Here is a 26,776-nt window from a genome sequence, read left to right as displayed (position 1 = left end):
TCACTCTTACCACTCACTGTTACTGTTGACTGTCACTCTTGGGTTTGGGCTTGCCCCCCTCAATTGTGTGATATTTTGTGCCTCAAGATTTCAAATAACTTAAACTTGTATAAGTGGATCTCCCAAGTACCCATAGTGTGGAAAGGTTGTAGACCTGATACAGAGTTCTTAGGTTAAGTGAACAGAAGGCAATCATCCTTAAAGAAGGATATATACTAAGTAACCAGTTAGTTCCTGCAACTAGGAGTGAAACTTACATAACTATATCTGCCAAAGGGAACCTGAGCCAGTACTCTTGCTCTTACAGAAATACTTACTAAGACACTTTACACTGAGAAAAGATATATCTGTAGTTGATTGTATTCAAGATAACTAGACCCAGAGAACCCTAAAGAAGCTACTTCTTTACTTAGCTTGGAAATTGGGAAATCTTCCAACACAGACTCTGCTCAGCACCAGAGTCTCAACTTCTTTTCCCCCAATTTACAACATATATGCTAGTGAAATTAGAGTATATTAGAGTGGTTAGTTATCTTGCTAGAAGAGCAAGGTGGTTAGTATCAGGGTGATCCCTACCAATAACCAGTAATGAGCGTATTACTGTTCAGCAGGCAATGCAAGGTACAAGCGAAGTAGTATAAAACCTAAATGTCAGTCTCTGGAACTCACTGTAATTTAATTGAGAATTATGGAAATTTATTTCCTTGTCCTTGACGGTGCACAAGGGGGTAAAGGCGTTGTGGAAGCACCAAACACTTAGCAGACAGCTAGGAAGTCTTGGCAGGGTCGCACTTAAGCTGGTTCTAGGTTCCCTGTATAGGTTGGGACCGTCCTAGAGGCTATATGCGCCAAACTTAAGAGCTTTAGGCTGAATTACTATGTATGATACTTAAGAAAATCAATAGAAGTCTTTGAGAGTCACACTAGGCTGAGGGAGGATGGTAAAAAAGAGATGCATTCAAAAAGGCCAGCTCAAGGGGCTATTTATACCCTTGGAGGCCTGTGATTACTATATACAGTAGGGTGAAGAAACTAATGTACATGACATGATGAACAGAGCTAGGATGTGAGGTGAGAGCCTGTCTCCTAAAGCTATGCCTTATAAGAGTTAGTCTCTAGTTCTATAAATATTCTTTCCCCACTAAAATACATAAGGGAAAGACTGAAACAAGTAGCTCCCATAGCAGGGCCTAGGCCTCAACTCCCAGCTACTGAGGATAGTAGCTTTTGAGAAAGCATAATGCTGACTTAAGTACTATAGTTTAATTAGTCCTAAGATATTAAGCCTTTTCTTTAATAAAGCGGTATCTCCCTTAATACCTCATGTATTTACATGATTAAAAATAGTAGAATATACAGAAAAATTCAGCAAATCTTACTATATACTTCCCAAGTACTCATTAAGGAGATTTCAACACCAATTTCCGTTTGCTTACTTTGCCATTCTTTACTATAGTATTCTAATCCATAACAGATGACAATTCCTAGGTAGTCTACCATGGTAACATGGAAATGGCATTTTGATAATTTGCAGAACAGCTGATTTTTCATGAGTCAAGACAAGACCTCCCTGACATGAGATGGGTGGTCCTTGGGCTTCTCTGAGAAGATCAATATATCATCCAGGTAGATAACAACGGTGACATCAATCAGGTCTTGGAACAGATTGTTCATAAAATGCTGGAAAGCTGCCAGTGCGTTTGTCAGACCAAAGGGCATCACTAGGTATTCAAATAGGCTGTATTTGGTTCTGAAAGCTGTTTTCCATTTGTCCCCTTCCTTGATCCTGACGTTATTGTATCCCCAGCATAGGTCTAGTTTAGTGAACAGTTTTGCGTGCCTGAGCTTGGCCATGAGATTGTCCTGCCTAGGGAGTGGATAAACATTCTTGTGGGTAACGTTGTTGAGCTTCCTGTAATCAACCACCAATTGAAGGGATCCGTCTGCCTTTTTTACAAACAAGACTGGGGCACCTGCTAAGGAGGTACTAGGGCGGATCTTGCCTGTTGCCAATTCCTCATCAATATGTTGCTTAAGTGCCTTGGATTCTGCATCAGTCATGCCGTAGATAGGTCCAGGGGAGAGTTTGGCGTCAGGGACTAGGTCAATGGCAATATCATATTCCCTGTGCAGGGGAAGGACCTTGAATTCCTCTTCACCAAATACCCTGGCAAATTTGTGGTATTCTGTGGGTAAGTCTGCCAGTGGGTTGGGGTTGGCTTCTTCCTCCAAGGCTATCTGGATGTGGTCTGGGAAGGTGATGGTGCCTTGGTTCCAATCTATGAGGGGTGACTCCTGAGTGAGCCATGTCATGCCAAGTATGGCGGGTGTATTCCCAATGGGACAGACTAGGAAGGGGACAGTGTGTGGGTGGCCGTTGGCCAAAACTGCGAGTTGGACCTGGTGCCAAATGCAACCAGTCTGGGAAATTGTACCATCTAACATTCTCACAACTTGTGGATTTTCAAGTTGGGTTTTTGGAATTTTGTATTTTTCCACAATCAAAGGGGAGATGAAATTCAATGTGGCTCCTGAATCTATGAGGGTTTTCAAGGGTTCTGCCAAGGAATTTTGGACGTATAGATCAATAAATAGTAGGGTTTTTTTATTTGAATCAAGTCCCACAGATACAAACTCTGTATTACTATCTACAATGTCCTTTTTGGGAGTCAAGGGCTTGGCAGCGGTCCTTGACTTCACTCTTTTCCCAACTTGTCCTCAGCTACCTTGGCTGCTTCCTTGATTGTAGCTTTCCAACCGTTGGGGCATTGTTTGATGCCATGCCCTTTTTGGCTGCACTTGACACAAAGGCCAGACGCGTGGCAATGGTCCCTCTCTTCTGGTGTGACATAATTAGGGTCCTTGGAGAGACGGACCCTGGTAGTGGTGGTGGAGGTGGCCACGGTGGCTGGGGACTTGGCGGGCTGCTTCTTTGGCTGGTTCTCCTCATTTTTGCGGCAAGTGCTGTCAATTTTGATTGAGGCCGCAAAAATTGCCTCAAGTTTGTCTGGAATATTATCTTTTGTTGACAATAATTCCTTGACCTTCCAGTGGAGGCCCTGCGTGAACTGCGCAATGTAGGCCTCCTCATTCCAGTCTAATTCCGCCATGAGATTGTGGAACTCTGTGATGTATTTGGAGGTGGTTGTGGATTGGGAGAGTGCCGCAATCTTCCTAGCTGCGGCCCGCTTGGCATTGGGATTGGCAAATGCCTCCTTGAATTTGGCCAATAAGGCTGTGATGGTGGTTGGGGGGTTTCCCTTGCCCTTGATAATAGCCCCAATGAGGGGGAGTGCCCAGTCAGCGGCTTTGTCTGTCATATGGTACAGTATCCATACAACCATCTGTTCCTCATTGAATTGATCCCTGTGAAGTGCTACCCAGAGTAGCATTTGGTCCAGCCATTGTGTGGCCTTGCGCCCCCTTGTTTCTCCCTTATAAGGATCCAGGAGGTCCATCTTGGGCCGCTTTACGCTGGACCCTGTGTCAAAGGGGGTGAGGGACCCTAGATGCCTCCCAGGCATTCCTTGAGGCTCCTTTTTGGGGACTCTCCTTGGTTCCTCCTCTTCTTCTGAGTCAAAGCCCGTACCCCTTGATGGGCGGAAAGGGGCCTTGAGTCCAGGCCTAACTGTTCCTGGAGTGTGGGTTTCTCCCCCTGTATGAGTGGGGGGAGTGACAGGCCCAGTCAATGGGCCAGGCTTGGCTTGAGCGCCTCCTTGGTCTTTGTCACCAACAAGGTTGTTGGTTTCCTTGCATATGGCAACAAGCTGGATAATCTGCTTGCCCTGGGACTTGACTTGGTCCTGGAGGGACCCAACTTGGCTAGTGAGGGCTGCAATAGCCTTGAGGAGAGCGCTAAGGGTTGGCTCTGGTTCCATTCCGGGCAGGTCTTGCAAAGTGGGAGATGGGCTGCAAGTGGGTGGTTGGGAATGGGATGGAACGGAGCGGCAGCTGGAACAACTGGTAGGGCAGGAGTAAGGGTGTGGGGCGCCAGAGCGTGTGGATGGAATGATGGAAACAGCATGGGGGAGGTGCCTATATCAGGACTTATGGGCGGTTTTTGTGCAGAGTGTGTACGCTAAACCCTTGCGTCAGACACCTAGCGTTGGACTATCCCTACAACAAATCAGCAGATCTGGCAATCGTGATATGAGCGGGTTTTTAGCAAGCGGGTGGATCAGCTGTCTAGGGTTGCTATTTGCTGTGTTCTGGCAAAACACGTGGTAAGCGGGCAATCAGGACTTGTCAGCCTTATAGCAATTTGGTGCTACGTGGGGGTGGGGAGTTTTTGATTATTATACTCCGCAAAGTGGCCCCAATCACGGTTATTTCCCTTGTGCTAGTACTGGGAGCCTTCTTGTTGTTGATTAAAGCCTACACAAGTTGATTTTACAATGTTGTACACCACTGTAAGGTGGGTACTTGCTAGTGGGGACAGGTGCTTACAGCCATACTACTACACACAAGCTTATGTAATCTAATCTACCTAGGCTATACTACTGACGCGTAAGGCGTCCTACTGCTAACTACTGTCAACAAGGGGGCCTTAGGCCTGGGAGGTGTGGTAAGTGTAATAAGGGGTGATGCAACTACTGATAAGGGCTGGCTACTTAGCTGGCTGGAACTGTCCTCCTCAATGGGTATGAGACAAGGTAAAATTGACTTGGGGTTTCCAAGTGATTTCCCTGCTGTATATATAGACAAAGATACTAACTACATGTGGTCTGTGCGCGTGTGAATAGAAGACTACATGTGAAAAAGAGAAGCATGCTGCGGGCTGCGCAGAAGCGTGGATTTCTCCTAGGCGCCCTTGGCACGGTATCTTGGCGCGGTATCTTGGCATAATAAGCGCCAAGATCACGTGATTGAAAAAGTAAAGGTAAGGAGTCTGTAAAAAATAGTAGAAATATGAGAAAAATTGTGCAAATCTAATGGTATATGTAAGGAGGTTGTAACAGAGATGCAGAGATGGAGGGGGAGATGGGACTTGCGGGGGAGCAGCTCTTCTTGGGGTAGGCTGGGCAAAGCTTGGGAGGCCCTGGGGTTGTTCTGGCCAAAAGGGAGGCCCACTAGCCAATCCAATAGGCTTGGCTTTTGGTAAGGGGTGTGGTGTTTCTTCCACAGCTTTTGCTTGGGGGCCTATGGGTGTTTGGGGCCCTTGAAGTTGGAGGCTTCTGAGCCCATCCTTGACAACATCAATGGTTTGGGATATGTTTTCAATGTTTGTCTGGGTTTCAACCCCTGCTTCCTTGATTTTGGCAATTTCTTGCTTGAGATGTTTGACATGGCCAAGAAGGCCAAGGAGGAGCCATGTGACGCGCTCAAGGGAGACCTTGCCAAGTTTGACAGAGGTGGTTGGCGGAAGCTGGGGTTCCATGTACCCTTGATCAAAAGGGGATTGGGCTCAAGAGGTTGCCCTGGAACAGGTTGCTATTGGATGTTGTGGGTAGGAGTGGCCAGCGTGGGAAGAAGCCCACAAAGAAGAGCGTGTGGGAGTGCAAGAGAGAATGGTGGATAGTGGGGAGGGGAGCTAGTGGTGCCTTTGTCAGGACTTATGAGCGCTTTATTGCATGATACGCTAAGACCTTGCGTCAAACAACCTAGCATTGAACAGTAAGTGTAGCTAATCACTGCTGTGGGCAGGCATGATGTAGTACCTTGTCTCTGCAAGCAGGTGTATCTGCTGTCTAGGTCTGCTAGCAAAAGGTGCAGCAACCGTGTGGTATGCAGATGATAGGAGTAGTCTGCCTTATAGCAATTTGCTACTACATGGGGGTGGGGGACTTTTGATTATTCTGTCCTGCAAGGTAGCCCCAATCACATGATTTTGCTTGTGCTAGTACAGGTACTCTTCTTGTTTGTTGGTACTTAGTGGGTGGGGTGCAGAACAGTTTGCAACCAATGTAAAGTTGATTACCTAGTGTCCTAGCCATCTGTAAGGATGTTGAGGAGGGGGGGGCGCTTGTGGCCAGATGTATCTAAGTAAATACTGCTTGTCCTAGACGTCTGTAAGGACGTCGAGGAGGCGGGCGCTTGCGGCCGGGAAAGACTAAGTAAGAATCGCGTAAGGCAACGGCAAGCTATCCTACAACAACGACCGGCTATACTACGGTGATCAAGGCCGTAAGGGCAATGACCAGCTATGTAACTACAACGGGGAAGCCGCTTAAGGCGGTGTGGACTGAGTGGCTAAGTAAGGTTACTGGGCTTAAGGCCCTTGTACAGTGGTGGGATGCGACAAGAGGTAATCGACCTGGGTGTTACCATGGTCGGTTGGCCTCCTTATATATTCTATAGAGTGACTAATTACAAATACATCATATCAAATATATAATCCAATAAGAACCCCGCTCCGCAGTCGGCCTTACTCATGCATACGTGTCACTGACGTGTCATAATGATGTCACCAGGTGGAGGTGGCTACGTGTGCTGAGATAAGCGCGGATGGGGACGTGGCTTGGCGCTTAGCGTATGATATAAGCGCCGATGTCACGTGACTGAAGATGTTCTCCAATTGCCTTCGTTTAAATTCGAGAAATTGGGAATAAATTCCCTGGTATCGATTGTGTCTACGACACTGCCCCCCCTCTAAGGGCCTTGGCAGCGCCGAGGGCCTTCTTTTTCATGTCTTTTTTGTATTTTTCTAAAATCTTTTCAGCGTTTTTTAAGTTTTCTCAAGGTTCCCATGTATTCTCCTTGGATCCGTAGCCTTTCCATTTGACTTGGAAGAACCATTTCCCGTTCCTTTCTTCAGCATCAGTGATCCCCTCCACCTCGTATTCTTCTTCCCCGTACACAGTGACTGGTGGTGGGCGGTTCTTGAAGGCGCGCTTGCTGTCCCTTTTGACCTTAGATAGGAGTCCCATGTAGAAGACGTTGTGAATGCGCATTGTTGGGGGCAGTTCTAGCCGGTAAGCGCGGTCGGAGATTTTTTTGGTAACCTTGAATGGGCCCAAACGTTGTTCTGTCAGTTTGGGGCTCAAGGTTTTGAGGTTGACATTCTTGGCGTCGAGCCAAGCTTCTTCTCCAACTTCAAATTTTGTAGGGCTTCCGCTTTCTCCAGCTGTCATCCGTTGCTTGGCTTGCCGGAGGGCCGACTCTACTTCCTTCCATTGCGCTTCCATTGTTTGGGCAAGTTCATCCGCTTCTGGAACATCTGTCGGTATGTTGGATGGGGTTAAGGTGGGTTCCCATCCGTATAGGGCTTTGAAAGGGGTTTTCCCAGTACTACTGTGCACGGCGTTGTTGTATGCAAATTCCGCCATTGGCAGCCACTTAGTCCAGTCTTGTTGGTTAATCCCTGAGTACGCCCTGAGGAAGTGTTCAATGGATGGGTTGACTTGTTCCGTCTGTCCGTCGCTCTGGGGGTGATACGCCAAGGAGAAGTGAGGGTCTATACCCAGACGTCTGTACAGCGCCTTTAAGAACTTGCTGTTGAACACTTTCCCCCTATCCGAGACCGTTTTTTTGGGCATGCCGTGCCGTTTCCATACGTGTTCCAGGAATAATTCCGCTAGTTCCGGGGCTTTCAGTTTCTTAGAGCATTTGACAAATATCCCGTACTTGGTGAAGCTATCAATGATGACCAAGATTGAGTTGTGATTTCCGTCCTTTGGTAAATCAACAATCATGTCGTAAGAAACGTGTTGCCAGGGTCTAGCGGGAAGCTCTAGGGGCTGGGGTGGAACAGACGCGTATTTGGGCTTCCTTATTTGCTGACATGTCTCACAGGAGTCCATGTGCCAATATGTGTTGGCGCGGATACCAGGCCAGTAGTAGTTACGCAAGACCAATTCCAGGGTTCGTTGTCTGCCAGGATGTCCGGCTAAGGGGCTATCGTGGAATATCCGTAGCAAGTCCGTCCTTAGGGTGCCTACATCTGGTACTACGATTTGTCCTTGGTAGAATAGCAACCCTGCTTCCATTTCATAATCCTTGAATGCTCATTTGATGGAAGGTGGTGCCTTGGATTCGTTTTGAAGGAATTGGAGGATTTCCTCCAAGGACTCGTCTTGGTCTAGGGATTGCTCAATCTGACGTTGTAACTCCTTTTCTGGCAGGACTAGCGCAACGTTGGCAAAGACAGGATCTGGTAGCATGGTTTGGTTGGCAGGGGGAACATTGGCATGATTGGATTGGCGGGACAGGGTGTCTGGTTTGCCGGACTGTTTACCTGGGCGGTACACAATTTGGAAATTGTATCCTGCTAGTAACAGGTGCCACCGTGCGTGACAACGGTTAAAGGTCCTTGACTCCTTCCAATATTCTAGGTTCCGGTGATCCGTAAAGACCATGATTGGGTGAACTGTCCCTTCCAAGAAAATGCGCCAGTATTCAAAGGAACGGATGATCGCAAGTAATTCCTTGTCGTGCGTATCATAATTCTGTTCTGCTCCTGTTATGGATATGACATTTCTTCTTTAATCTGTACTTATTTTATTAATTACACTAGTAATCTTACAGTAAATAAGTGAGATAAAGATGCGAACTAAGGTTTTCAAGGTCCCTCTATCCAATAGTGACCTTTACAAAACCTACAAACCTCAGGAATACCCTTAATATGCAATGTCTTTTGCATATATGCTGTTTTCTCACTCATTTAAATATATATAAATTCAGCTGAGTAGATAAACAGTAACAAGTAATATTTCTCTTGTTTGTAGTATTTATTATTCAAGATTCTATCTTGTGGCTACACACAGAAATATTCAGGGTCCCCCCTGTCGCATAGGCAAGTGCTCCGGCGCTTAATCAGCCCTTAAGCGCCGACGCACTAAATGCGCCTTTTCTCCATCACCCGGGCATCCCACACTGCCGAATCGCTTGCGCTTAGGTGCGCATGTTTGCGCGCTCCAGAACGCTGGGTCAAACTCCCAAAACGGACAACATTTGGTAGAGTTATGCCCCATTTACTGTAAGTACCCAATGCAGAGGTATCCTACCTTTGGGACTGTTTACTCCAAGGATGAAACACTTAGCCTTGGGACATCTAAGGACCCACACAGGTAAATAATGCCTTGGGGCAAACATTGCCTTGGGGCAAATATTAGGATCTGTTGTTTGTTTACTATGTACCAAGGTATTGGCTCCCTCAAGTGTTTCAGTTGCCACATGTACCTCCTGTACCCCCTCTTGGTATCAATCATGTATATACTTGTTTGTGCGCCTTCTCAGGGTATAAAAGGACCCTGTGAAGACGCTTCTAATGCATCCATTTATCCACTCTTATATATTGACATATACACACAAGCCTTTAACAGCTTATCTGCGCATTTACTTTAGTGATTGACTCACTGTAAATAGCATAGGAGGTTATTCGGCGCACTAAGACCATAGGCCAGTCCCAACAGACACAGGGTAACCTATTAGTGTACTTACTGCAACCCTGTGCCCCTTGACTGTCACAGTTGTTGAGTTCAACATTGAGTATAGTGCAACAATACTGTAAGGATTGTTGTGATTGAGTGATAGTGTTTCAATCCACCATACCCCTTATATTGTAGATAGCTTTATCTACAATATCTCATAAATCCTAGATATATTTTAGGTAAACCCCATAAGTCTTAAGTCTTACTTAAGCATATATAAGTCCTATACTTATTAGGCAAATCCTATAAATCCTGTACATTAGTCAGGTAACCCTCTTACTTAAGGTACTATCCTAGAGACCTTAAGTATACATACCCTTAGTCACTTAGGCTTAAGTAACATTAGTCTAAGGTACTATACATAACCAACCACCTGCACTTCATAGTTGCTAGACTATTTGTTAGGAGTTGTTATTCCTGATAATCTAGCCTATATTGTGCATATATTCTGTGCATATATTCTGATTCTTAATACTAGTTCTTAGTTATTCTCATATACATTTTGTATATAGTAATTCTTTCTTACTCCTGTACTTACACGACTCTTAACAGCTCCCTTAAATGACTCTGAAAGGAAACCTAGTGGGTGTAACCGGCCATCTTCTTGACGTTGGCTAAGTATGGACCCCAAGGCTGCGCCGGATGCGTCTGTTTCCAGGAAATAGGGTTTGGCGGGATCTGCGTGACAAAGTACAGGTGCTTTTGTGATTGAATCTTTCAAGTTCTGGAAAGCTTCCTGTTCCTTGGGGCCCCAGTTCCATACCGTATCCTTTTTGACCAGATTGTGTAGTGGCCTGGCCATGTGACTAAAGTTGGCAACAAATTGGCAGAGGAAGTTGGCAAATCCGAGGAAGGATTGTACCTCTTTAACCTTGGTGGGCGTGGGCCATTCTTGAACTGCCTGGATTTTGAGTTTATCCAGACTAAAGCCTTTGTCCGAGACAATTATCCCAAGGTATTCCACTGATGTGACGTGGAAGGTACACTTTGACGCTTTGCAAAACAACTGGTTACCCATTAGCCTTTTCAGAACCTTGTGGACATGCTCCGTGTGAGATGCGTCATCCTTAGAATAGATTAGGATGTCATCAAGGTAAATGATGACGCATACGTCCAGTAAATCCTTGAATAGTTCATTCATGAAGTGCTGGAAAGCGGCAGGAGCGTTTGTCAGACCAAAAGTCATGACCAGGGATTTGTAGAGGCCGTACTTGGTTTGGAAGGCCGTTTTCCATTTGTCACCTTCTTTAACGCGGACGTTATTGTAACCCCACCTTAGGTCTAGTTTGGTGAAGATCTTGGCACCACGGAGTTGGGCCATGAGGTCATCTGGGCAGGGTAACGGGTAGACGTTCTTCTTTGTCCGGTTGTTCAGGCAACAATAGTCCACTACAAGTTGACGGGAGCCATCCTTTTTGGGCACAAACATAACAGGGGAACTTATTGACGATTTGCTGGGGCGGATCTTTCCGGCCTTGAGTTCGTCCCTGAGCCAGTCCTTGAGTGTGGCAGACTCGGCATTGGTCATGCTATATAGGGGTGAGTTTAAGGGGCCTTCTTTGGTAAGTTCAATCCCTATGTCGTAATGTCGGTGAGGGGGAAGCTTATTAAATTCTTCTTCCCCAAATACCTTGGCGTATGGGTGGTATTTGGGAGGTACTCCTTTAAGTGGGTCTTTGTCAGCTTCCTCCTCTTCAGCAATAGCCACGTGTTCTGGTGGTGTGTGAGGGAAGGACAGTGTACGGGAATTCCAGTCAATTTCCGGATTGTGGGCATCCAACCATTTTAACCCTAAGATGGCGGCGTGAGACCCTGTGTTACAAATGAGGAAGGTCTCAGTCATACGTTTGCCATCAAAGGAGAAGGTTAGGTTAGCCTTCTTCCAGATTTTACCAGCCTGGGGGCTTGACCCATCGAGCATAGTGACGGTACGGGGTAGAGGGAGATCTATGAGTGGGAGGCGGAGTGATTCCGCGGTTTGTGGGTGCATAAAGGAGGAGGTGGCGCCTGAATCAATCAGGACTTCTAATTGTTCCGCTTTTCTTTCTGGTGTGATTGGAATTGTGAAGAGGGGTGAGATTCTATTCGAGCTTCTAGATATATTACAAATTTCAACACAACCAGAGTCCTTAGGGTCCTTGCGCGCGGCAGCAGGTACCCTTAGTCTTTTCCCAATTTGGGTCCAGACTCTTTGCCGATCTTGGCGGCTTCCTTTTTGACACCTTCCTCCTTGGGTGTGGCTTTCCAGCCAGTGCGGCATTCCGCAAATTTATGGCCCGCTTTACCGCATTTGATGCAGAGGCCTTCAGCCCTGCGGCAGTTTTGCTCCTCCTTGGAGACAAAGTTGGGATCGCTGGAGAGGCGTCCTGGTCTCGTGGCCTGTTGGCCGGTACTCGCCCCCCTATTGGGGTTGGTAGTGGGGGCACCAGACTTATTACCCTTAGGCGGGTGGCTGGCGCGCTCCTCACGGAGGGCGTTGTCAATGACCAGGGCCGCATTCTGCAGCTCAAGGAGTGTGGTGGGGCGCCGTTCTCGGGTGGCAATGAGGCGGCTGACCTCCCAGTGGAGGCCACGTGCGAATTGCCCACGGAGGGCGGCGTCATTCCAATCCAGGTCCATGGCAATGGTCCTGAACTTTGTAATGTACTCAGCACAGGTGCCTGTCTGAGTAAGGTGGGTGATTTGCCGCTCAGCGGCTTGCGTAGCATCTGGGTTGCCGAATGCAGCCAAGAACTCCGTCCTGAAGTTGTCGACCGATTGAATCAGGGCCCTGTGGGACCCTAGTTGGTCAAGATGGGGGTGAGCCCAGGCTCCTGCTACGTCCTTCATATTCATCAGGAGGAATGACAAGGTCTCCTGATCGGTTGGGAACATCCTTTGGTTCAGACGTACCCATGCCAACATCCGCGTGAGCCATTGGCGGGCTTCGTTCCCTATTTTCCCCGTATAGGCGTCAGGGTGGTCTACCTTGACAGGGGCTTGATAGGCGGCTACAGGGGCCGCTGGTTGTGGGATTTGGGGGAGCAGAGGCGGATAGGCAAAGGCGGAGGGGGAGTATGGACTCGTGGGGGGGCCCGGACGGGAGTTGGTTGCGCGAAGGCAGGGGGAGCTTTGGAGGGGACGGCCCAGGAGACAAGGGGCGCACTAGGCGCTGGAAAAGTGTTGGTTTTGGGTAGGGGCCTGGGCGTGGCCTCAACTGCCGGAGGTTTCCGGTCTTCTGGTGTGTGGGGGGCTCCACCCCTAGCCTCAATGCGAGTGAGGGCTTGATCGACTGCGCCCATCCAGTCTCGGGCTTCCTTTGTTGCTTCCTTTGTTTCCTCGAGTTCCTGCTCAAGTCGGAGGATTTGATTTTGCAATCCCAGGATAAGGGAGATTGCTTGTCCAAGGGATATTTCCCCGTAGACCTTGGGTTCAAGGCTTGTTGGCTCATCGGCGGTTGCCGAAATAGCGGGTCCCAACTCTCCTTGATTGAGAGGGGACGGGGGACGAGCGGTGCTCCGGGAGCGGGTTGCCATTTCATGAGGGTAGGAACGGCCTTGGTGGGAAGCGGTGCGCTGGGAGGCGCAGGAGGAAGCGCGAGAGGGGGTGCGGGAGGTAATGATGGGCGATGTGGGGAAGTGGGGGCTATGTAGCCAAGGGTGCCTATATCAGGACTTATAGGTTGCTTTACTACTTGAACGCTAAACCTTTGTCTCAACCAACCTAGCGTTGGACAGTCCTTTCAACCAATCAGCAGCTGTAAGCGGGCGTGATGTGGAGCAGGTTTTCTGCAAGCGGGTGGATTGACTGTCTAAGGTTGCAGGTAGAGGGTGCAGTGACCGGGGGTATGCGGACAATTAAGACCTGTCTGCCTTGTAGTAATTTGGTACTAGGTGGGACCAACGCTGGTTTGATTATTAACAGCGAAAGGCGAGTCCAATCACCTGATTTCCCTTGTACTAGTACAGGAGGCTCTCTTGTTTGTTGGATCTAAGTAGGGTAGGGTGCAGAACGGTTTGCAACCGACGTAAGGTTGATTACCTAGTGTCCTAGACGTCTGTAAGGACGTTGAGGAGGCGGGCGCTTGCGGCCGGGAAAGACTAAGTAAGAATTGCGTAAGGCAATGGCAAGCTATCCTACAACGACAACCGGCTATACTACGGTGATCAAGGCCGTAAGGGCAATGACCAGCTATGTAACTACAACAGGGAAGCCGCTTAAGGCAGTGTGGACTGAGTGGCTAAGTAAGGTTACTGGGCTTAAGGCCCTCGTACAGTGGTGGGATGCAACAAGAGGTAATTGACCTGGGTGTTACCATGGTCGGTTGGCCTCCTTATATATTCTATAGAGTGACTAATTACAAATACATCATTTCAAATATATAATCCAATAAGAACCCTGCTCCGCAGTTGGCCTTACTCATGCATACGTGTCACTGACGTGTCATAATGATGTCACCAGGTGGAGGTGGCTACGTGTGCTGAGATAAGCGCGGATGGGGACGTGGCTTGGCGCTTAGCGTATGATATAAGCGCCGATGTCACGTGACTGAAGATGTTCTCTGATTGCCTTTGTTTAAATTCGAGAAATTGGGAATAAATTCCCTGGTATCGATTGTGTCTACAACACCGCTTAAGGCGGTGAGCAAGCTACCTACGTTGACAACCAACTATACTACAATGACCAAGGCCGTAAGGGCAATGGCAAGTAAAGTGAATACAACAGGGGAGCTGCTTAAGGCAGTGTGGAAGGTGTAGCTAAGTGGTTACTGGGCTGTAAGGCCCTTGTACAATATGGGATGCAACAAGAGGTAATCAACCTGGGTGTTACCATGGTTGGTTGGCCTCCTTATATATTACAGGACTATACTAATTACAAATACATGTGTGTGGGAAAAGAAGTACTATATAAGAAATAAGAACCCTGCTCTGCAGTTGGCCTTATTCATGCATACATGTCACTGATGTGTCATGATGATGTCATAGTGGGTGTGGCTGCATATGCTGATTAAGCATGGATGGGGATGTTGTCAGAGCCAACAACTACCAGAGGGTAAACCTAACAAGCTATTGCCTAATATAGGACTTATCAGCAAGTAGGGCCTAACAATGCTCAAGGGCAATTGCCAGGAAGGGGTAGGACAAGACCTAATACAGTAAGATGCACTATGCTATAAAGATAGCAGGGCAAGGAACCTTTGACAGGGACTGGTATGCTCTCAGGCAATACTCTTTAATTGTATGTCTTAGGGCAGGTAGTGTGGAAGGGGATAAGAGGTTGGGTTCTGAGGCTTAAGGCTCTCAGAACCCTCCTGATATACTCAACAAGCAGAGGGAATAGTACATACATGAGCAAACACAATAACAAAGATAAGGTCACATGACCAAAGATAAGAAAGACGTGATCACATGACTCAAGGTCATGTGATGAGATTACATAATAAGCGCTCAGCGCCTAAACAGCATAAAGATGCATATATCCATATATCTTCATTAAAATAGCGCATATATTCACTATTTCTTTAACTTAGTGGATTCTAAGGTGGTCACGCCTCTAGGGCATGACAGATGTGGCTTGGCGCTTAGTGTATGATATAAGCGCTGATGTCACATGATTGAAAATGTTGTCTGCTTAACTTTGTTTAAATTTGAGAAAATTGGAATAAATTCCATGGTATCAAGTGTGTCTACAACAACATCCCCCTCTGCATGTCATGAGCCACACCCCTATTGTGCCCTCTATTCACATACCAGGGCACTCATGGTACACACTACGGCCACTGGAAACACGCATATATTTGCACTTATGCACTCAGAACCCCCAGGTTCCCACATATAAGAGACTAATGGTTGACATTGCTGGACTTAGTGATATTCTCTAAGTCCAGGTCACATGACCTCCCCCCCCTCCAGTCCTTTATCAAATACTATACTAAACTACTACAGATTTGAGGTGGGGGGGATGACATAATCTCTTCTATAATAATATAATATTCAGACCTTGCCTGCATGTCATAAACAGAGGAAAATAGAACTAGCCAGAATTGAACCAGCTTGACCACTAAGTCATAGAGCCCTATTATTCCTCTGCTGACAACCCATGATTACACCTGCTACCCCCCAAATTTGGGCTTGGGCCAGCATGCAACCACTTGTACTGGTCATGTGACCATGTCCAGGACACTCCCCAACCAATATAAGGGGGATACCAGAGGACGCAAAGCCACCCAGTGGCTGGACTGCATGTTACTTTGGGTAGCTCTCCATTGCAACCAGTTTGATGAGGAGGAGCAGATGGTGGTATGGATATTATACCACATGGAAGACAAGGCTGCCAACTGGGCCCTCCCCATCATTGGCACCATCATTAAGGGCAAGCCCAATGCCCCCACCACCATTCCTACTATGACAGCCTGGTTCAAAGAGGCCTTTGCCAATCCCAACACCAAACAGGCAGCAGCGCAAAAGATTGCTGCCCTCACCCAGACTGCCTCCACAGCAGAGTATGTCACTGAATTCTGCAACCTCATTGCAGAACTTGACTGGAACAAGGAAGCATATTGTCATAGACACAATCAATACCACGGGATTTATTCCAATTTTCTCAAATTTAAACAAAGCTGAACAAACAACATTTTCAATCACGTGACTTTGGCGCTTATATCATACGCTAAGCGCCAAGCCACGTCCCCATCCGCGCTTATATCAGCATACGTAGCCACCTCCACCTATGACGTCATCATAACACGTCAGTGACACGTATGCATGAGTAAGGCCAACTGCAGAGCGGGGTTCTTATTGGATTAGGTATTGGATATTGTACATTTTGTAATTAGTCAGTCTGGAGAATATATAAAGAGGCCAACCGACCATGGTAACACCCAGGTTGATTACCTCTTGTTGAACCCCCACATTGTACAAGGCCTTACAGCCAGATCCACTCAGTAGTACAACGCCTTAAGCGTCAACCCCGCTGTACTTACGTAGTTTGCCATTGCCCTTAAGGCATTGGACACCGTAGTTTAGTAGTTAGATGTTGTAGGGTATCACACGCCGCCTTAAGCGGTTCTCTGTACTTAGTCACACGGCCATAAGCGCCCACGCCCTCAATGTCCTTACAGACGTCTAGGACACATATATTGCGCAATTCACAAGGGGCCTTCATTGGAAGGTCAAGGAACTTCTATCCACCTGTCCTAGACGTCTGTAAGGACGTCAAGGAGGAGGGCGCTTGTTATGGATATGACATTTCTTCTTTAATCTGTACTTATTTTATTAATTACACTAGTAATCTTACAGTAAATAAGTGAGATAAAGATGCGAACTAAGGTTTTCAAGGTCCCTCTATCCAATAGTGACCTTTACAGAACCTACAAACCTCAGGAATACCCTTAATATGCAATGTCTTTCGCATATATGCTGTTTTCTCACTCATTTAAATATATATAAATTCAGCTGAGTAGATAAACAGTAACAAGTAATATTTCTCTTGTTTGTAGTATTTATTATTCAAGATTCTATCTTGTGGCTACACACAGAAATATTCAGGGTCCCCCCTGTCGCATAGGCAAGTGCTCCGGCGCTTAATCAGCCCTTAAGCGCCGACGCACTAAATGCGCCTTTTCTCCATCACCCGGGCATCCCACACTGCCGAATCGCTTGCGCTTAGGTGCGCATGTTTGCGCGCTCCAGAACGCTGGGTCAAACTCCCAAAACGGACAACATTTGGTAGAGTTATGCCCCATTTACTGTAAGTACCCAATGCAGAGGTATCCTACCTTTGGGACTGTTTACTCCAAGGATGAAACACTTAGCCTTGGGACATCTAAGGACCCACACAGGTAAATAATGCCTTGGGGCAAACATTGCCTTGGGGCAAATATTAGGATCTGTTGTTTGTTTACTATGTACCAAAGTATTGGCTCCCTCAAGTGTTTCAGTTGCCACCTGTACCTCCTGTACCCCCTCTTGGTATCAATCATGTATATACTTGTTTGTGCGCCTTCTCAGGGTATAAAAGGACCCTGTGAAGACGCTTCTAATGCATCCATTTATCCACTCTTATATATTGACATATACACACAAGCCTTTAACAGCTTATCTGCGCATTTACTTTAGTGATTGACTCACTGTAAATAGCATAGGAGGTTATTCGGCGCACTAAGACCATAGGCCAGTCCCAACAGACACAGGGTAACCTATTAGTGTACTTACTGCAACCCTGTGCCCCTTGACTGTCACAGTTGTTGAGTTCAACATTGAGTATAGTGCAACAATACTGTAAGGATTGTTGTGATTGAGTGATAGTGTTTCAATCCACCATACCCCTTATATTGTAGATAGCTTTATCTACAATATCTCATAAATCCTAGATATATTTTAGGTAAACCCCATAAGTCTTAAGTCTTACTTAAGCATATATAAGTCCCATACTTATTAGGCAAATCCTATAAATCCTGTACATTAGTCAGGTAATCCTCTTACTTAAGGTACTATCCCAGAGACCTTAAGTATACATACCCTTGGTCACTTAGGCTTAAGTAACATTAGTCTAAGGTACTATACATAACCAACCACCTGCACTTCATAGTTGCTAGACTATTTGTTAGGAGTTGTTATTCCTGATAATCTAGCCTATATTGTGCATATATTCTGTGCATATATTCTGATTCTTAATACTAGTTCTTAGTTATTCTCATATACATTTTGTATATAGTAATTCTTTCTTACTCCTGTACTTACACGACTCTTAACATTGGTGACCACCGCAGGGCCTAGTGTTGGTTATCTTTAATTCTTACCTGTAATCTTTTGTACAAGCTTTCATACTTTGTATATACATTCTAATTGTGATACTCTACTAACATTCTTTTATGTCTAGAAGATCAAGTAGACCTGTATCCTCTAATAGGACCCCTTGGGACACAAGACTTTCAAGAGAAGGTATGCCTAGACATAGTACCCCTAGAAGCTCTGTGCTTCCTAGAGACAGCATACCTACAGATAGTCCCAGCAACCCTTTTGGACCTACTAGGTACTCTATTGAGCAATCCTCTCCTGAGGAGCTAGTGATTCCCCAACCTATCCAACCCTATGAATCACCCATCAAGCCACATGCTTCCATGCCAGCCTTGGAAGACCCTCAAGCAGGACCTAGTAGCTCAAGAAGAATATCACCCCACTCTCATAAGTCATCATCCAGACACTCTCCAAGATTGTCTCCTTTGGAATATGAAGCTATTCAGGAAGCAGACAAGCTAGCTAAGCCAAGTTCTTCTATAAGGAAACCTTCATCTTTTGGTAATAAGGCTAGCTCAGCTACCTTCCAGAGAATGATACCTGTATTTGGACTCCCTGATATAGAGATGTTGGAACCTTCCTCTAGTAAACCTCAGCCCTCTGAGCCTATGAACTCTCATGAGCTTAAGAGATCTAAAGGAAAGACTTCTGAAGCCCACATATCTAAGCATAGGGAAACTCAAGCTGCCTTACTGGATCCTAATGATAGGTCTTTTACTAATGACCCAGCAATCCAGAAGTACCTACCCTATTCTCCTTCCACTACCTTATACCCTTTAAATGAAGAATCTCCAGGAGAATTCAACTATCAGCCTGACTGTACCCAAATGACCTCTTGGTGCAGGAAGAACCCTCAAGCTAATAGTTTTAGGAAAGTCTACAGGCAGCTAGGAAGAGTATTCTATCATGTGGAGATACCTCCAGCCCATGAGAATTGCTACCCCTCACCTTCTTGTGAGCAATGGGCTTCTCACTACTTCAAACTACTAGATACTGTAGTAACCTTTAGACCTACATGTTGCATTACTACCAAGTTAGTTCCTGCTCAAGAAATCAACCATTGGCCTGAATATGGTAAGTTACACATAGACCTGAATAAACTAATCAAGAGAACTGTTCAGAGCGTCTATGACATGGAAGAGCTATTGCCTATTCCAGAATGGCCAGAACATGACTGTTTATTCACCTCTCATTCCTTTGAGGTAGCTGCTGTCACTTATAGGGATCAGATGGAGCGTTTCATTCAAAAGCTATATGAGATCCTTGGTAGACAACTTCAGACTGGACCACCTTCCCCAGTCATCTCAGCAGGACATCTCAGTGAGGTAGAACCTGGACAAGAACACCTTAGGGATAGGACTCTACAACTCAAGCAAGATATGACCCTTTTAGTGCCCAAAGGTTCTAGAGCCTCTTCTGTCACTCCACAGGAGGCGGCTCAAGAAAACTTACTAAGGAGTCTTATCAAACCCACTAGTCAAGTTACTATTGCTAGTCCTTTACTTCCAGATCCTCAAGTTTCTCCTCCAACTGTAACCCTGCACACCTCCAGTAGCACTCCTCCAGGACAACCTCCTAGTAGTCTTCATTCATCCAAAGCCTCTCTTACTGTTACTATGCAACCTAGGTATTTAGGACCTGATAATGGAACCACACTTATCCCCTCAGAACCTTTACCATCACCTCCTAGCTCTATTGCTACTTCTTCCTCTAGATCTATACCCTTAGGAAGAATACCAGAAGAGTCACCCCATGTAACATTACAAGTCCCACCTACCTTAGAAAGGACTGAGAGACTTAGGAGAGAAGCTGCTAGATCTCTAGGACCTAGACCACCTACTCCTAGACCCACTATAGTCCCTTCCACTAGTTCAGAAGAAACCTTACCATCATCACCTAGAGGTAATGCAAGTGTTCCTATTGCCCAACCTTCAGCTATACCTCCTTTCAATATACAAGCCCTTGAAAACTACATCAACAATCTTTCAGATGGAAGTATAGATGGCTTAAGTTCTTCTGAATCATCAACTGGAAGAGACCAAGTAGCCCCAGAACTAATAGCCCCAGCTACTCCTGCTGATTCTATTACTTCTGTCTCAAGTGCTGCTACTCATACCATGCAAATCCCAGTAGCACAGTCTACTCCCAGGATTAGGAGCCAAGTAGAAGAGGATAATGTTAGGAATATACCTTATAATCCACCTTTAAGCAACGCTGCTAGAAGAGTTAGCCTTGCAGGCCCAAGTATTCCTCTTAGAGATCCACCTCCACATGCTGACTTTATTAATTGCAGATCTTCCTTGGGAGCAAATTGGCGATCCTCAGGAAGACCAGCTATACCAGCTGAATCCTTTACCAGAGTATCTACAATCCCAGAAGAGCGCTCCTCTAGACTAGCTGAAAGTGCCCACAGGAGACCTACCTCCTCTCCTGAATCAAGAAGAACTCCTCTAAGTATCCATACCAATTTACCTTACTTACAGGAGCAGCCAGCACCAGTTACTAGAGAAGAAGCTAATATGAGTAGGAGAGGAAACTTCTTAGCCCCTCTACTAGCACCTGTCCCACAACTTCAAGTACCTCCAGCACCACCCATTGATAGGACTAGGTTACCTCCTCATATTGTAGGACGTATGGTCTCCTCTAGAAGGTTTAGTGAGCTGTTTAATGATCCACCTCCTAGGGACCAACTTAGAGATAGACTAGCTCCCTTAGCTGAAGGAGGAGGAGGAAATGACCCACCATATGATAGCAATGAGGGAGATTTTGATAACTCTGGTAAGAGAAGGAACAACCCACCTAGAAGGAATGGAGGAGGACCTCCCAATGACCCAGAAGATCCAGGAAATGAACCATATGCTCAAGCAAATGCAGCTAGAGCTAGACCTTTCAATCCAGCTCCTGTACATTTTGATACTAAGCTGAAACCTGACATAATCCCAGAGTGGGATGGAGACACTAAGAAGCTGTCGCGCTGGATGACATCCATCAACAACATAGCTGAGTATAGTAGCTACACCAGAATTCAGCTTGGACAGCAGATTCCTCTCAGGTTCACAGGAAGAGCTCTTAGATGGTTCAATGCATTAGATAAGGACTATAGGCAAATTATAACTGAAGACTGGCCAGCACTTAGGCAAGCTATCACTATCCACTTCATGAATAGGACCTTCCTGAACAGAAGCAAGAATGAAGCCATGCGCATCAGGTTCAGGGATAAAGATCATTCAGAAGAGACCCCAGAAGACTATGTCATCAGGAAGATGGAAGCTCTCACTATTGTCAGTGACTGGACTGACTCTGAATTAATCTTTGAAATCATGAATGGTGCTCCTAAGTCCTGGACCACGCATATAGACACCTCAAGAATAGTCACTTGGGAAGACTTCCTTGACAAGATTGCATGGCATGAGGAGGACCTTTTGGGAAAAGATTCTTCTCATAACTCTGACATACAGCGTCAACTACACCAGATGCAATCTACTCTCAAGAGACTAGAAGGAAACAGGCACTCTAGGCCAAGTGCGCGCTCACACTTAGCAGGATCTAAACCAGTAGGATGGCATCAAAATAATCCTCCACCAAAATACCCTAAGGATGACTCTACAGTATCTAAAGGTAAAACTCCTAAAGACAAGAAAGCTAGACCTTGTAGACACTGTGGAAGTATGATGCACTGGGATAGAGACTGTAAGCATGCCAAGAAGAACTCCAGATTTGTGCGATCACATATGGCACAAGCAGATGATGATGAATGGGAAGCTCAGGAAGCTTATGAAGATCTCTGTGATGAAGCCTACCTTGATGAAACAGAATATGACACTGAAGGAGAAGAGTCTGTTTCTGAGGAAGAGCAGGATTTTCATAAGCCCCTTCAGTCATTAGCTGTCTCTACCTCCAGCGCTAAGCCCAGCTCTGGATCCCAGGAGGAACAGCATGGTCTGGAGGGGACCACTGTCAGCCAGGGTACTAACTCTGCTGACCAGGGCAGTAAGGAATCTGATTCATCTGTATTTTCTGGATATGTACAACCCAAGCTCCCCACTAGGAAGAGCCTTAATAAGAAACTGAAAATGGCTAGTAGTCATACAGCTATTGCCAAAATTGGAGAAGAAATCACTCTCAAGCGATTAATGTCAAGACCACCAGGAACTGCTTTCTTTGGATCCAAAGCCACCATCATCAAAGGTTGGCTTCAGACAAGTAATGGACCTAAGAAGCGCATCACCTTTGACTCAGGATCAGAGATCACTCTCATTAATGAGTCAATACTTAAAACTCTAGATCCATCACCTAGAGTGCGCATTGGACAAAAACTCAAGTTAATTCAAGTTACTGGGAATAGTAGCCTATCACAGTATATTTCCCTTCCTATCATCTTTGATACTGAACAAGGATTAGTTAAAATGATTGTAGAAGCCTATATAGTTCCTAACATGAACACACCCTTTATCCTAGGAACAGACTTTGCGTCTCAGTATCAACTGTCATTAGTTAGGAATGGAGAAGGAACAAGGATAGTTTTTGGGGATACAGGACGTTCTATTCCTGTGGAAGAATCAGATTCCAGCCCAAGAATTGACCAACAAGGTAATACTTTTATGGTTGAAGTTGCGCAAGGATTCATCAAGAATTCTGAGAAAATCAAGATCTCTAAGAAAGCCTACAAGAAGCGACTTCAACATAGGAAATTACCTCCCAATACTGTCAAAGTAAAAGTCTATGAGACAGTTACTATCCCAGCGCATACCATCAAGCTCATCAAAGTCAAGACAATATGGAAGGAAGGTCAAGCCTCTGGTTTTATGGACAGATCTTTCAATTCCCATTGACAAGAAGAACATCTGTTTGCAATAACAGACTGCCTGATAGATAGGAACAATCCTAAGATTCAGGTTTCTAACCTATCAGAACATCCTTTAAGATTGCAAGGAGGAGAAATTCTTGGATATATGCATGATCCCAATGAATACCTTGCAAAGGAAAAGGACATTACTAAGGAAGAAAAAGACAGCATTATCAAGTATGCTACCTTAGTACAAGCCATGGTGCAGAGGAAAGCTGAAGAAAAGCCTACTGCACAAGAAGAGGAATTAATGAAGTCGCCTGAAGGAGGACCCAAGACTGCTGAAGTACCTGACCCAGAACCTGTCCCTTCAGATAGATTCCTTCAAGAAGTTAATTTCTCAGAACATCTCACTCCTAATCAAAGGGCTAAACTAGAAAAAGTCTTGCGCAAGCATGAGTTAGCCTTTGGATTAGATGGTAGACTTGGTACTCATAACACTCAACTGGAAATTAGACTAAGGCCAGGAACTAAAGAAATATCTCTAACCCCTTACCATGCTTCTCCAGCTAAAAGAGAAGTCATTGACAAACAGATTGAAGAATGGCTTAAACTTGGAGTCATTGAGCCATCCAAGAGTGCTTGGGGATTTCCTGTCATAGTAGTCTATTGCAACAATAAACCCAGATTATGTGTGGATTATAGACGTCTCAATGAAGTAGCTGTACCAGATGAGTATCCCTTACCAAAACAAACTGACATCTTGCATGCCTTGGAAGGATCTCAATGGCTTACTACCTTAGATGCGCTAGCTGGTTTCACTCAGCTAACCATTAAGGAAGAAGACAGAGAGAAACTTGCTTTCAGATGCCACAACGGCCATTGGCAACCTACCAAACTACTCTTTGGATATAGGAATGGACCAGCAGAGTTCCAGCGTGTCATGAATAGGATACTTTCAAGATTTCTATGGCAATTTGCCCTAGTATATATTGATGACATAGTGATCTATAGTGTTGAGTTTGAAGACCATTGCAATCACTTAGATCAAGTCTTAGGAGCTATTGAAGAAGCTGAAATCACCCTATCTCCAAAGAAATGTCACATTGGATACCAATCACTACTATTGCTAGGACAGAAGGTATCAAGATTAGGTCTATCAACCCACAAGGAAAAAGTTGATGCTATCTTAGAGTTGGAACCCCCTAAAAATGTTCCTACCTTACAGACTTTCCTAGGAGTGATGACTTATTTCTCTAGCTATATTCCCTTCTACTCATGGATTGTAGCGCCTTTGTTCAAGCTTCTCAAGAAAGGAACAGCTTGGTCTTGGGAGGAAAAGGAACAACAAGCGTTTGAACTTGCTAAAGAGGCCCTTGCATCTGCTCCAGTAATGGCTTATCCTATTATTGGAAAACCATACAGATTATATACAGATGCATGCGACTATGGCCTTGGAGGAATATTACAGCAAGTCCAATCCATCAAGATAAAAGACCTAAAGGGGACAAAGGCATACAAGTACTTAAGGGGGGAATATGACAAAGGAAACCCAGTTCCCAGAATGACAATTCCTGCTTCCAAGCAGAGAGACAACGTGACTGGGGGGGATACATGGGATAAGCAAGACTTTGAAGAAACAACTGTACAAGTGGAGCAAGTCATTGCTTATTGGTCAAGGATTCTAAAAGAAGCAGAAAGAAACTACTCCCCAACAGAGCGCAAAGCATTAGCCCTCAAGGAAGCACTTGTGAAATTTCAGGTATACTTGGAAGGAGCTGAATTTGTTGCTATCACAGATCACGCCGCTCTCACCTGGAGCAAGACTTACAATAATGTCAACAGAAGACTCATGACATGGGGCTTAGTATTCTCAGCCTACCCAGGAATGCAGATTGTGCACCGCGCAGGAAGAGTACATGACAATGCAGATCCTATCTCAAGACTTAGGAGGAGAACCCCATATCATACCAGCCCTCTGGCAGATCAATCGACTCCACTCAAGCTCAATATGGAGGAAGACCCATTAAGAAACCTCTACAAGGAGATAAATGAACGTTTTGAAGAGAAACTTCTTAGAGTTGCAAGCGCATTCACCCAGAGTTACAAAATTGGAAATAGCCAGAAGCCCATCAAGAAGTGGATACCCACACCGGCAGAAGCTATATCTTATCAAACAACTACCTCATACTCTGTGGAAATATCAATAAACTCAGAAGAAATCACAAGGTTCATAGAAGCATACAAGAAGGACTCCCATTTCAAGCAAGTGATGGAAGAGTTCAAGTCGCACCACAATCCACTCAATCCACCCTTCCATCAATACCAGATAGGAGATAATGGATTGATCTACTTTATAGATTCCCAGGAAAAGTATTGGCTATGTGTACCTAGGGATCTACAAGTAGATATTTTGAAGGAAAATCATGATAACCTCAATCAAGGAGCACATGCTGGTTATGCTAAGACATATCATCAAATTGCTTCTGCTTACTATTGGCCTAAGATGGCTAGAAGCATTCAGAAGTATGTACACACTTGTGATATCTGTCAGAAAGCAGGACATTGACGGCATGGACCCAGAGGATTCCTTCAACCTTTACCTATTCCACAGCAACCCTTTGAAGTAGTATCAATGGACTTCATCATGGATCTTCCACTAAGTAACAACTACAACGCTATCCTAGTTATTGTGGACAAACTAACTAAGTATGGACATTTCATCCCATGTACTACTCAGATAGATGAAGTACAAACAGCGCAACTGTTCCATGATCACATATGGTGTCACTATGGTTTACCTCGGCAAGTAATCACTGATAGAGATGCTAGATGGACAGGAGCCTTTTGGGGTCACTTAGTTAGTATGTTAAGAATTTGGCAAGCACTCACCACTGCACATCATCCTCAGAGTGATGGACAAACAGAAATACTTAATCAAACTACAGAAGTGGCTATTAGAGTATTCACTAACCCAGCTAAGGACAATTGGAGTAAGCTTCTATCAGGATTTGCGCACTCATACAATACAAGTGTGCATACATCCACACAACAGACACCAGCCTTCCTACTCCGCAGATTCCAGCCTCTAACATCAGCCAACTTACTGGCTCTCACTTCTGAGAACATTCCAAGACCAGCCCAAGAAAGTCAAACAGCTGAAGAATTCAAAGAATCCATGGAATTAGCACAATCATTAGCTAAGGACGCTCTCAAAGTAGCTCAGAATTATCAACAGAAATACTATAATTCTGACAAGACACATGTTACCTTTGAGCCAGGAGATTTAGTCTTAATCAATCCCCATTCCTTAAACTTACTCAAACATCAGTCAGGGAAAGGGAATAAGCTAAATATGCGTTATGAAGGACCATTTGAAGTCATGGAAAGCATATCACCAGTAGCATATAGGATAAGATTACCTGCTAGCTATCGCATACACCCAATCATTAACATAGCACACTTGGAATCTTACAAGGCATCACCCCCAGAGTTTGGAAGCCGACCCACTCAGAATATACCTAGAGAAGACTTCCAACAGATGCCTGAATATGAGGTGGAAAGGATAGTAGAAGAAAGGACAATAAAGAAAGGCAACAAGAGAATTAGGCAGTACAAAATCTGTTGGCTTGGGTACAGCTCAGAACATGATAGATGGAGGACAGAGAAAGAATTAAGGAATGCTCCAGAAGTAATCAAAGAATGGAAGCGAACCTCTGGCTCCACTATCCATCACAATCACAGGAAGAAGAAGGAGTTCTAAGCTCCACATGGCTTCTTCCATGTACCACAGGTGTAACTAAACCGGTCATATCCTCCAAGATAGGAAATAACAACATACTCAA

The 26,776-nt window shown here is 45.4% G+C and overlaps 6 protein-coding genes across 6 annotated transcripts; 1 reads left to right on the top strand and 5 right to left on the bottom strand.

Moving 5' to 3' along the window:
• Positions 1–1,554: 1,554 nt before the first annotated feature.
• RhiXN_12260 (Retrotransposable element Tf2 protein) lies at positions 1,555–3,878 on the bottom strand (the record flags this gene model as incomplete). The annotated part of the gene is made up of 2 exons (XM_043332075.1): positions 1,555–2,644; positions 2,701–3,878. 2 exons carry the CDS (start codon positions 3,876–3,878, stop codon positions 1,555–1,557), a joined length of 2,268 nt encoding a protein of 755 aa, XP_043186836.1.
• Positions 3,879–4,928: 1,050 nt separating this feature from the next.
• Positions 4,929–5,377, bottom strand: RhiXN_12259 (uncharacterized protein; the record flags this gene model as incomplete). The annotated part of the gene is made up of 2 exons (XM_043332074.1): positions 4,929–5,017; positions 5,071–5,377. 2 exons carry the CDS (start codon positions 5,375–5,377, stop codon positions 4,929–4,931), a joined length of 396 nt encoding a protein of 131 aa, XP_043186835.1.
• Positions 5,378–6,674: 1,297 nt separating this feature from the next.
• Positions 6,675–7,739, bottom strand: RhiXN_12258 (Retrotransposable element Tf2 protein; the record flags this gene model as incomplete). Its single annotated transcript, XM_043332073.1, has 1 exon — positions 6,675–7,739. One exon carries the CDS (start codon positions 7,737–7,739, stop codon positions 6,675–6,677), a length of 1,065 nt encoding a protein of 354 aa, XP_043186834.1.
• Positions 7,740–7,943: 204 nt separating this feature from the next.
• On the bottom strand, positions 7,944–11,289 carry RhiXN_12257 (Retrotransposable element Tf2 protein; the record flags this gene model as incomplete). The annotated part of the gene is made up of 2 exons (XM_043332072.1): positions 7,944–8,363; positions 9,907–11,289. 2 exons carry the CDS (start codon positions 11,287–11,289, stop codon positions 7,944–7,946), a joined length of 1,803 nt encoding a protein of 600 aa, XP_043186833.1.
• A 239-nt stretch (positions 11,290–11,528) lies between these two features.
• On the bottom strand, positions 11,529–12,883 carry RhiXN_12256 (Retrotransposon gag protein; the record flags this gene model as incomplete). The annotated part of the gene is made up of 2 exons (XM_043332071.1): positions 11,529–12,512; positions 12,566–12,883. 2 exons carry the CDS (start codon positions 12,881–12,883, stop codon positions 11,529–11,531), a joined length of 1,302 nt encoding a protein of 433 aa, XP_043186832.1.
• Positions 12,884–15,517: 2,634 nt separating this feature from the next.
• RhiXN_12255 (Retrovirus-related Pol polyprotein from transposon) lies at positions 15,518–26,694 on the top strand (the record flags this gene model as incomplete). Its single annotated transcript, XM_043332070.1, has 5 exons — positions 15,518–15,849; positions 18,228–18,289; positions 18,350–22,945; positions 23,006–25,457; positions 25,515–26,694. The coding sequence occupies 5 exons, from the start codon at positions 15,518–15,520 to the stop codon at positions 26,692–26,694; spliced, it is 8,622 nt and encodes a 2,873-aa protein (XP_043186831.1).
• Positions 26,695–26,776: the final 82 nt, after the last annotated feature.

Source organism: Rhizoctonia solani, chromosome 15 (assembly GCF_016906535.1).
Source record: "Rhizoctonia solani chromosome 15, complete sequence".
Taxonomy (NCBI): Eukaryota; Fungi; Basidiomycota; class Agaricomycetes; order Cantharellales; family Ceratobasidiaceae; genus Rhizoctonia; species Rhizoctonia solani.
This window is presented reverse-complemented; position numbering and strand designations above follow the sequence as displayed.